This window comes from Lutra lutra, chromosome 13, assembly GCF_902655055.1.
Source record: "Lutra lutra chromosome 13, mLutLut1.2, whole genome shotgun sequence".
NCBI classification, from domain to species: domain Eukaryota; kingdom Metazoa; phylum Chordata; class Mammalia; order Carnivora; family Mustelidae; genus Lutra; species Lutra lutra.
The window spans coordinates 44,520,220-44,532,700 of record NC_062290.1 but is presented as its reverse complement, the minus strand read 5'-3'; the positions used below and the strand labels follow the sequence as shown (position 1 = coordinate 44,532,700).

The 12,481-nt window shown below is 39.6% G+C and overlaps 1 protein-coding gene across 1 annotated transcript in view; it reads right to left on the bottom strand.

The window, feature by feature from the left end:
• Positions 1–12,481, bottom strand: part of ADAMTSL1 (ADAMTS like 1) — a 932,409-nt gene that overhangs the window by 675,630 nt on the left and 244,298 nt on the right. Inside the window, 1 exon segment of the mRNA XM_047700005.1 lies at positions 3,185–3,304. Coding sequence (XP_047555961.1) covers positions 3,185–3,304 — 120 coding nt within the window.

Sequence of the window (12,481 nt, the reverse complement as noted above, 5' to 3'; positions counted from 1 at the left end):
CCACAAGTCTGTTAAGTCAGGCTGTTCTGGTTTTCAAAAATTATTTGAAAGAATAAAAGAAAGAGCATGAGAGAAGAAAAATTAAAGACTTAAAATGAGGATAGCAATAATTTTACTGAACAGTGTGACAAGGTGTTTCTTAATGCCACTTCTGCCCAAAATGTTATACATACTGGGATAAATTTGTTACTTCCACAACTATAAATTTTCAATCCCCCTGCCTTCATATTCTTTATTATAAACTTATATACTGGCTTGAAAGAACATCATGGATGATAATCCCAAATGTTCTTTCATCACTTCATTAAAAACTGAAGTCATTCATGCAATTAATAAAAATACTTTGCATTTAGAAGGATTTTCACATTTTTTTTTTAAAGATTTTATTTATTATTTATTTGAAAGCAAGAGGGAGAGAGCAGGGGGAAGGGACAGATAAGCAGGTTCTGTGTTGAGCAGAGCCCAACGCAGGGCTCAATCCCCAGACCCTGAGACCATGACCTGAGCCAAAATCAAGAGTTGGACGATTGACCAACTAAGCCATCCAGGAGCCCCAGATTTTCACATATATAAGGCCCTTCTCGCGCATATTTGCCTCAGCATGGATCCCGACCTCAAGGAGCAGAGCTGCTAATCCAGTAGGAGGAGTGAATATGACTACCATTGGGCTACTAATGATGACTCGCTTGTAAGCAGATAGAAATGGACAGATTATGCTCAACCATTGGGAAGTGGTTTTTGTGACCTATACCAGGAAGTTTTCTCATTGATGATTCTCCCATTCCGCTTCAGAGCCTCCTCACAATGTAGCAGAGATTCATATATCTGGGCCACAAAAGGAGTTTCCGGGTCCTGGCTAATGCTACAAGTAACAATTCATGTTTGAATTCTTCCCCTTAGACAAACACAGCGAGTGGTGATTTATCTTTTAATGCCTCTTCAGAAAAATAAAGTCATACTTTATTTTTTTTTTTTAAGATTATTTATTTATTTATTTGACAGACAGAGATCACAAGCAGGCAGAGAGGCAAGCGGGGGCGGGGGGGGGGGGCGGAGGTGGGGGAAGCGGCTCCCTGCTGAGCAGAAAGCCTGATGTAGGGCTCCATCCCAGGACCCTGGGATCACGACCTGAGCCAAAGGCAGAGGTTTAACCCACTGAGCCACCCAGGCGCCCCTAAACTCATATTTTAAAAGATTTATATCCTAGGGGCCAAAAGAAGTCCTCAAATAGACATACCTTCCAAAGAAATTGACAGAATTTCACAAATTTATTAGGAAACTGGATTAGCTTCTGGTATTCAGGAAGCTTTGATCTTTTCTCTTCCTTCCCATTTTCTTGTACAGCCCCACTTCTATTTATGCTGGTAGGTAATTCCTCTTTCAGGTTAAATGCTTCCACCCTCTCCATTCTTACAATGTCTGTGGGTTTGAGAAAACTCTGGGGCATGAACAGTTTTTATTATAATGCAAATCCAGGTAATAGTATGTAACAAAACATTGGCAACACCCCTCAATGCTTGCCACGTGACAAAAATTGTATTTCGTGGCATCACTATCACAGTTCCATTATGTTCATAATTAGTTAATATTATTCAATTTCCTTTATGGTGTAAATTATGTAATAATTAGACTTGCTTCTGAGGTTTGTCCATGGTATCCCCAGAGCAATACTTACTTGACCTTTTCATAGACCCAATCCAAAGTGAGCTAACATATTTCAGATTTGCATAACATCAAGTGGGACAAAATTTAAAGATAATTATGAGATAATGTTCTGAGAAAGAAGTAATAAAACTTAGGTGGGAACGTGTGTGTAACCATAGCAGATCACACAAAAAAAGCCTTAAGCAAACAATAAAAGTTTAAAAAGGCCGGCTCTGCATTTTCTGAGTTTACTGAGAAATATATATATATATATATACATATATATATATCTTATGAAAATTAATTATAGTACCCTTGGGAATCTTTACCACTCTTCTGCCCATGCTGGGGCACAAGCTTTGAGAAGAATGTGAACGTCTTTCATAGAGAAGATGGAAATGACAGAAACAGTAAGTGGTGGCCACAAGGGGCCACCAAGAAAACGGATTTATTCAGTAACTAGAAGAGAAGTTTATGAGATAAATGTGCCCAAAACGCCCTCTTGAGAGAGGCTGTAGGAGGCGGGATAGAGGAGGTATAAAGAAAGCCACTTGTGTGTTTGCTTTGGACATGTTCTTTCTTTCTTCTTTCGTTCGTTCTTTCTTTTTTTAAAGACTTATTTGTTTATTTATTTGTCAGGGAGACACACAGAGAGCACAAGCAGGGGGAGCAGCAGGCAGAGGGAGAAGCAGTCTCCCGGCAAGCAAGGAGCCCAATGTGGGATTCAATCCCAGGATCCTGGGATCACAACCTGAGCCGAAGGCAGATGCTCAACCAACTGAGACCCCCAGGCACCCGCCTAAGTCATTATATTCTGACTGCAAAGGAAATCCACTGGGCTCCTCTAATTCCAGCCTGAGCGCTTCTGAGCACAAGGTCACCACCCTGAAGAGCCACACTTAAAACTTTCAGAAGTTCTTTCCGATTCTCACAATAAAGCACAGATGACAAATTACAGCTTTATTTGCAAGTAGAGAAGATCCTGGCTCTTGACATCTCCAGTCAACTATGCTACTTGTTTTCATTTCAGAGCTCATTATGGAGACTTCCAATTTTTTGTTGTTTTTTTTTCAAAACCACCACCAGAGAAACAAACTTTCATAAAATAAATATGACTAACACTTTGAAGTAAAAATAGCCACAAATAAACCAGGATGGGAAGATGGTGGAATTTCCATTGACTCATCAAACAATTTATATATAAATCTCCTTTTTCCTTCTTCACTCATTTAAATTACTACCATTTCTTGTTCAGACTCACTGGCAAAACATCAGTGATTTTCAAGTGAATCCTTCGCAGGCTGCCCCAGACAAACTTAAACGCTGGACTGAAAGGTTTGCAGCTAGCCAGACCCAGGAAGGGGTAGAAAGCTGCCCCCACAGTCTGTTCACTGAGCTCTCACTTTGTTTCCCTCTCCTCATGTATATGAGAAAATACCATTTAAACCTCTTCACATTTGCTAAAACCAACCACCACCACAAGTCAGAATCGCCAAATGAACTTCAGTGTTGCTAAGAAGAAATAAAAGAGACACTCTACCAGGTCTTCAGTTTTGTGACTATTCAAGAGGTCAGACAGGAAATCTTCATGAAGGCTCTCTCGCCGAATTAGCGTAAATTCCCTCAGGAAAACAGCCCCTTGGCTTTGGTCTCCGCATACCTAGGGAGATAAGATAGCCAATTAAGCCTTCTGACAGAGCCTGGAGGGAGGGGACACTGAGGAAATAATGTCTCTGAGTTGAAGAAACTTCTTGGATGCATTTCAAGTCCGATTAGAGCAATCAAAAACAACGCACGCAAATACATATTAATGTGAGAGCCACTAGAATGTTCTGGCATGTGGCTCCTTGGATGGATGCCAGGGAAGTCTGCTGCTAAGTTGGCACCTCTTTATTGACTGCCAAAATCAGAGATCGTAAGTTATCTTTGAGGCCAGGTCAAGGGTAGCTTTATTCTATCGGGCTATCCTAATGTATACGCCACCCAGGTATCTTGGACCCACAGGGATCAATTCCTATTTCCACGGATATGAGTATCTAGGTGAATCTGATGTCCTGTTAACTATCTACCAGATAAGAAGCTGGCCTAAGCCCACAACCGACTTCCTGAGTTATTCAAGTACTTTAGAACCAGATGCCCGTCAGCTACTCTGGAGCGAGGCACTGGAGAACTTTTATCTAGAGCTTATCACATACCAGGTTCTTTACCCGAGTTATCTTGCAGCAGCCCCAGGAGGTGTCTGTTATTAGCCACACTTTACAAATTAGGAACTGGAGGCAAAGAGGTTTCAGGAATTTGGCAAGTTAGTAAGTGATGAAATGAGGACTCAAATATGGGTCTGACTCTAAAACTCCCTTCTTTTCATTATCACATTGTGCTACTGAGGTCCTCAAACCTCTGGCGGAGGACACATTGTTGAGTACAACTCCCATAAATTCAAGGGGCTGTGGATTCACCCAGGCTTCCCACTACTTCTCCAAACCTGTTTGCCTACACATTACAAGACAGGACTTATATCAGCATGACTGGGTTGCTGAAAAGACAGGAGATACATGGAAATATACTTATTACATTAAATACATTTAATACATGGAAAGCATACAGTGACTGACCTAGAGGAAGTAATCAACAGATGACAGCCATAGTTACTATCAAAAGCACGTTCTCCTCAAGGAACAATTAAAAATTTCAGCTTTTAACATACATGAAATTCTTTGACCATATTTATAATGTCCGTAATAGATATTGTAAATGGGTATTGCATTATCTTCATGCTAGTATAATATTTAATTTTTATACATTTTAAATTGCACACCTTTTTATGGTATCGGTAATATCATTAGGAATACGTGGCTGTTCATATTATTAATTTATGCTTTCTTCAATGTCTAATAATTCATAATAAATTCAAATAATTTTAATCCTTAAACTCGTTGGAAAGGAATAGAATTTTCTGTAATTTATATGTAAATGGATTCTGTTATACAGCATAGTCAGTATCACTGGGGTAGACAGAGTCTTGGGCCCCCCAACTCCCTAGTATCCTATCTGTGAATATATTGCTTAACATGGCAAAGGGACTTGGCAGATGTAATTAAGCTTACTTATTAGCTGACTTCAAAATAGAGTTAGTATCCCGGATTATCCAAGTGGGCCCAGTGTAATCATAGGAGGCCTTAAAAACAACGTTCTCTGAGCTGAGGGCAGGAGAGAAAGTCAAAAAGATTCAAAGTATGACAAGGACTTGACCTGCCATTTTTTACTTGAAGATCAAGGCAGGAGGCACAGGGGAAGCGTGAGAGGAAAATGTGTTCTGCCAAAAATGGAGAGCTTGGAAGAGGACCTTTGCTCCAGAGGAGAACTACATCTTTGCCAATACTTTGATTGTAGCCCAGTGAGACTCTGACTGGAGAATCTAGCCATGGCTGCCAGACTTCTGACCTACAGAAACTGTGAGATAACACTTGTGTCTTGTTTTCAGCCATTAAATCTGTGGTAATTTGTTATGCAGCAATCGAAAATTGATATAATCATCAAGAGGCAGGGTCGATGAGAGGTTATCTTGTTTCTTTGCCTACACTGTTTCGTAAGAATTAGCCAGTACTGAATAAGCAGAGGTAGAATTGCAGGTAATTCTTGGAAATGGATCCTTCTGGGTAACCTAATTTATTCCTGTTACACTTAAAATTAAACTTCTCATTTCTTTTCTTATCAGGGTCAATCATTCCTGGAGTCTGTAGTTACATACACTTCAAAACCTGTCTTGACCCTGTAACGTCCCCGATCAGAAGCTTTCGGTTGGGCTCATTCCAAATTCACCTCCCTGTGCTCAAGGACTCCTCACAGCCATTCAAGTTCCAGATAAAGAGTAGCCACACTTGTGCAGCTTTTTCTCAAAAAGATCACAACCTGAGTTTAAAGTGACCTAGAATTGATGTGTTTTCGTGTCACTCTTTGCAAAAGGACTAATGTATGCTGATTGCTACTGAAGTTTCACCAATCATTTCTCCAGCAATCTTAGGCTCTTTCTAATTCTAAATCCATTATTCAAAATGGTGGCCACCTTGTCAGGCAATGTCATAGTCTTTAAAAGCTAAAAATCTGAAGAGACTAATCAACTTCTGTGCATTTTCTTTGGGAGAAATTCATGCCTATGAAAAACAGGTTTCTTTTGTTAAACTGATAAAAGAAAGAGACAAACAACTCAAATATGCTCCAAAAGAGAAAGTGAGATGTCAAACACAAAGACTGAAGATGCAATGCTACAAAAAGGAAGAATAATCAGCAAACACTTAGTTCATTTGGTTTAGGTTTTAATTCTCAATCATAGCTGTGTATGTGATTTAGAAAGCATTTCTGCCTGTTTGTATTTCCCAAGAATGTTGACATTTATAAAACTCACAATCTTACCAAGATGCTCAACTTCCCCATACTTTGATGTGATACTAAGGCAGAAGGTCTTAATTAAACTAAAATTCAATTTAATATTGAGAATAGATAAGAACATACAAGTTAGAGAAATGTAATTATAACCACTTTCTCCCTATAGATATCCTGTGCTTATCTGTTTCTAATTTAATTTCTATTCATGAACAATATTACTAATTAGGCAATTTAAAGTACCCAAATTAATTTGATCATTATTAAGTTAGATCTGAATATCTGTATCTATCAAACCATGGATAATAATTTTTATAGTCTGTGTGTTTTAGAAATACTGTTACAATGAAGGAGATATATAAATATATAAAGATATATAAATATGTAAATCTTAGACTTCTATTTCAAACTGATTTTCAAAATGATTACTTAAATCCAAAGTAGTGGGGCACCTGGGTGGTTCAGTCATTAAGTGTCTGCTTTCAGCTCAGGTCATGATCCCAGGTTCCTGTGATCGAGCCCCGCATCGGGCTCCCTGCACAGCAGGAAGCCTGCTTCTCCCTCTCCCACTCCCCCTGCTTGTGTTTCCCCCCTCACTGTGTCTCTCTCTGTCAAATAAAAAAATAAAATCTTTAAATCGACCAATCAATTAGTCAATCCATCCAAAGTAGTATCTTTTATTCATTTGGGTTTTTTTTTTTTTTCAGTTATTCATATGTACACACATTTACTCAAGTACTACCAAGTACCAAGACCTGTATTATTGGATAGAGTTCTTCCTTTCAGGGCACTGTCTCATGCATACATGGAGGTAACAGAGTCTACTAGATGCTCACCAAAAGCTATCATCTTTTCCTCATCACTGGTATGCCTAAAGCCCATTTCCTAGCCTCCTCTTTAGTGAAGGTGGCCAAGGCTGAATTTTAGCTTGTCGAAGTGACTGGTGATACACTAGGACTACTCATAAAAGTCTCCCACATTCCTTCTGTGCTCTGTTGCCCTCAGGTCCATCTGGAATGGAGACAGCCTCAGGGAAATCCTGTCGTCAATTGTTAAAGGTGTCAGAGGTTCCATTAGCCTGGCTCCCTGAATGACTATATGCAGGAAGGCCGTCCCATGACCTGTTCCCTTACCTCATATTGTAACATGATCAAGAAGTAACAGTTACTGTGTTGGAAGGTGCCCATGTTAGACACTATTTGTTACTATGGCTAACCTGCTCTAATTAATACAATGAAAAAATTCCTTTTTTTTTTTTTTTAAGATTTTATTTATTTATTTGACAGACAGAGATCACAAGTAGGCAGAGAGGCAGACAGAGAGGGAGAGGGGAAAGCAGGCTCGCCACCTAGCAGAGAGCCCAATACGGGGGCTTGATCCCAGGAGCCTGGGATCATGACCTGAGCTGAAGGCAGAGGCTTAACCCACTGAGCCACCCAGGTGCCCCAACAATGAAAAAATTCTAAGCAAGGACAGGACGCCAGGAGAATACAGAGCAAGGTTGATTATCTCTCCAAAGAAGGATTATGAAAGACTTTAAAGTGAGGTTAAAGGAAGAGTCAGGATTTACTAGCCCTACACGGGGAAGGGGAGGGGGTGGGGATGATTCTTGTTCCAGAAAGAGGGAAGAGCCTGGGGAAAGGCATTAAGGCTTGTGATTCCTTGTTTGTGTTTTAGGAACTCAAGCATGGGCAAGAGTCTGGAGGTACACGAGAGCATGGGATGGCAACAGATTATGAATTATGCTCACTGAAAGACCAAAGAAGCCAGTCTTGCTTGGTCTTATGAGTTTGGAAGTGCATTCTAGTAGCCTTGAGGAGGTAAGACTGGAGATGAGGGGGCCAGTTTCAGATCATGAGAACTCAAGAAGACCTGAGGGGCTAGGAGAAAAGGAAAGGATCAGAAAATCTCGTGGCCAGCTAAATGCAAGTGATAAGTCTCAGGTTATGTCTATATTTTCTGCCTGGATTTGACCAGAAGAGAAAAGTGGATAGGAGCCCTTACAACAAATAGGAAATACAGCAGGAGGAGCAATTATGTGAGTTAGATGGGAAGTCTGGTTCCAGAGAAGTGGAGCTTAAGTGGAGCCTTAGGCAAAGGAAGCTGAGTTTTGTGTACTACAAGGAGACCAGTCCAGAGATGATATGTAAGTGTTGGCATCATATGGGGAGGAGATGATAAGTTGGGGTGAATGAGGTTGCCGAGGGAAAGTATGGCAAATGCGAAGATACGAGAGCTAAGAACCATCCGGGAAGAAAAGATACATAACATGCAACTGGGTCTAATGGTCTAGTTATGCCGACAGAAATTATTAACAAGGACAATCCAAACATACTGCATTTCATCATTTTTAGGCATTCTTCTATTGGTTTTCCATGAAAAGACATTCAGGAGATTACATTCAACTTGTTACAATTAGTTTTTTGAGAACCATCTATGGTTCTTTGGGCTATCATTCCCCAGCCCCTGGATTCAACTAAATATTAACTGAAACTTGAAAATTTCCGGATAACTCACAGTTTAAAAATTCTTTTTCCCATGGTTAGACCAAGTTTCCTGATTCTCGGTTTGGGAAATACAGTTACTTTACACCTGATATGGCAAAACTCCCCTTGCAGTTATAAGGTAGTTAGCATATTATAAAAGATGCAGCAAAACTGGCACCCCATTATGTTTTAGATGCAATGGTGTTAGTTTTGCAGTCAGAAAACAGAAATGTGAGAAGGAGAGAAATTTTACACATGGCCAATGCCGATGTTAGGATTAGGAATCAGAGACAGTGTCTCTAAAAAAACTCAACTCTCAGGGTCCTGGGTGGCTCAGTCATTAAGCATCTGTCTTTGGCTCAAGTCATGATCCCAGGGTTCTGGGATCAAGCCCCGTGATGGGCTCCCTGCTCAGCGGGAAGCCTGCTTCTCCTTCTCCCACTGCCCCGCTTGTGTTCCCTCTCTCACTGTCTCTCTCTCTGTCATTATTTACTTATTAATAAATTTAAAAATTAGTATTTTTAATTTATTAATGTTATTAATAAATTAAAAAGAAAAATTATTTTATTTTTTAAGAAATAAAATGGTAAAAAAAATAAAATATTCAAGTCTCTATGGGATTCAAACTGGGCTATTCACCTGTAGGAGCAGGGCAAGAAAAAAGTAATCATGACTGAGTCACCTATTTCTCCAAGATTTCTAGATTCCTGAGGACTGCTCCTCAGGAATCACAAGAACTGTCATGTGCTAGAATTTGTACCCTATGGGGACGATTGCTTCTCCAATTATAATCTCATTTCCTGCTTCAAACATTGACTCCTCTTTCCGGTCCTTGGCACACGGGGGTACTCCTTAGAGAACCCAGGAATGTAGAAATACCAGCTCCCAGGATAGAGTCTCATTAGATCAAGGAAGGCATGGAAGCAATTTATTGTTGTGGTTTATGTGCTCTCGAGTGGGGCTGAGCGATCAAACATAAAGAGATTTTAGGGAGGGACATAGGTAAATACAGGAAACAAGGAAGTCTTTCAAGTAGCTCTCTATTCTTCATCCCCTGAGAGGGAAAAGGAGGTAAAGGTAGTTTAAAATGAAAAACCAAAGTCGCTGAATAATAACGAAAGGTTTTACATTTGGCTTTAGGATATAGTCAGAAACTCAAACTATGTCAACTTTTGTCTCCTGCTTCACACTCACTCCCATCCTGGCACCAAGCATTCCCGGGCTTGACCTGACTCTTGGTGGCTCCAGAGAATACTGGTTAGTATTCTGACCCACAGTTGTCGGCTCACGATGAACGCGATTGGTGGAAGAAAAGCTAGGAATCCCCTCCCCCACCCAAATGTCCTACTTCTTACAAGTTTGCTTTATGGGTTGTGACTAGAATTTGGAATGTGAAAGCACAGAGCAACTGGTTCAAATTTTGGAATCTCTGCCATCATTAAGGAAGAGCTGAAATTTCTATAGCAATTGCAATGTTGATGATAGGAATGGATTATGGCCAGAGCTTTGAAGCAGCTATAATGTTCTTATGACTCCAGGAGAAACAACCATTGGCTTCCAGGCTGGGAGAAAGGGATGTGGAAATAATAGAAGTTTAAACATACAAAGATACTCTCAAATTATCAGTTTATTGTTGTTCTTTCTTCATTTAGTTTTTCTGTGAAAACTGAAAGGTAGCCAAGTTCATGTCCCATGGGTCAGATTTAGGTTTCAATATGACTTACAACATGTAGCACTGAAAACCACACCTTTTTTTCCAAACAAAAAGATTTTGTAACATCTATTTATGTCTGCATTTTGGTTCTTTATTTACTAAGAATTAAGATAGTGAAGCTGTAAGTTCTCATTAGATTAGAATAATCATCTAAACAACTTAGGTAACTGGCTCCTGAGTTGTCTGAATAAACACCTATATTTAGATGCCAATGGACACTGAAATGATTGGTGTCAAGGTCATGAGCACAAGTGATATTTAATGCTTACTGAATAAATAACTGAATAGAAAGTTTCCTTGGATGCTCAAAAATCTCTAGCTCCATTTCTGAGAAACCCTACCAAATAATAGGAGAAAGTAAGAATTTATATGGACTCCAAGAGCCCAAAGGTAGCTCTGCCCCCCAATATCAATACCATCTGATCCTCAGAATCTAAGTGACTCAGAGACCAAGGGAAAGCAGAGAAAACTGTTCCCAATCTAAAAGTATGAGTGACTTCTGGTTTGAAGGAAATCAAGCCAAAGGATGAATATCCTATCACTAGCCTCTAAAATATTTATACACTAAGCCAAAAACAAGAATAGTCCTAAATGAAATCTGGGGACTAAATATACTAAGAAGTAGATTCTAAACAAAAATAAATATAGATATTTCTAACTTACTAAAGAGTCTGCCATTTGGTAACAAATTAAGTTTGCCTGACATTAGTAAATTCCATTTGGCAATAAACAAGGGTCCCTGATATGGAAAAGGAAATTAATAATTTTACAGTCTATTTATGTTAGGGCTATGCTAATGGACACAAATACAATGAAAAAACAAAACAAAACAAAAATCCAGCCTACTTTCAATGGCTCCCCTTCCATTAATCCCTATAACTTCATTCCTGGTAGGAATATTCAAATATAGTAAAATGGGAAAATGAATAAACAGTAATTTGATGTAAACGAAAAAATTATGGGCATATAATCTTACTAAAGAAATTTCCTCATTATAATGCAGAAAAAGTATTTCAGACACTTATGAGACTATGTCCCAAAGTAATGGTATTTGTAAATATTTCCAAATTCACAGTCACCCGTCCGAAGAGGCTCAATCCACTTACGCTGAGATCAGCAACCGTGTGTGCCCATGTTCACAAATGTGTCCAGAGAGCAGGGAGACACTGTCACTGAACAAACTGCTTTCATTGGTGGAAGAGCCCACTTAGAAAATCATCTGCTTATCTCTGAAAGTACTGTTGGTTGTTTTACGGTGGGGGGTGGGGGGCGACTCAGTCTTTTTAGACAGACACTTGGTGATGAAAACAAAGCTATCCGGTCCTACTACTGCCACAGCAGGCTTGTCTGTGAAAATGAAAAAGTTCTTGAAGTGGCTTCAGGTGTCCTCAGCTAATGGCTGCCAACTCTGTGAGCTGATTAGCACTGTTATACTCCCTCAAGAAAAGGCTAAATATGATCCCCAAGAAGACTGGTATGGGGAGTGAATAAAAACATTCTCATAACCATATTTAAGCCACTGACATTTATATACCTGGTGTTTGGAGCTTAAAGACATTTCAGTATTCTGTTTGTTCTTTTACCAACTTTAATTACCATTTCTAAGGATTGTAAAGATAATTGCTAAACAGTTAAAGCAGAAAGAAGTGAGATGGAACATACTGGTCCAAAGTGCTCAGCTGGGCCTCATAATTCCTGGTACAGATGTTCATGCTTAGTTCAGGTCTGATTTAGGTTAACAGCTATAATATGGTTTGAGGCAAGGTGACCAGATGTAGCGGAATTTAAAGATCTGTCCCAGAATGTCAATGAAAAGAAACTCCATTACTCTAGCAAAATAACTTTTACGCTGTGGGGTAGGGGGGGAGTAATGCTTAAAGAGATCTACTTTATCTTTAAGGTAGATAGATAGTGACCTTGACAAGGCAAGGAGTCATTAAAACAACAATGGCGGCAAAATAAGAAATGAACAAACACATACAGAGAAATGTACCCTCACAGAACAATGTGTAAAAAAAAAAAAAGAAAAAAAGTAGCAGCAAAAGGAATTCCATCAAAGGGTACGGAGGCACTGTGTATAATGTGGGCTCGATCTGCAGATGAGCTATGGCATTTCCATACCTGACTGTAGGCATGAGTGCTGAAATTGAAGTGCTAGAAAGAACTTTGGAGACCCTCTTCACCAGCCTCTTATCTTTTCAGAGGAGGGGAAACATCCATTGCCTTCTTGGGCCATCAGGTAGAGAAAAGATGTGGG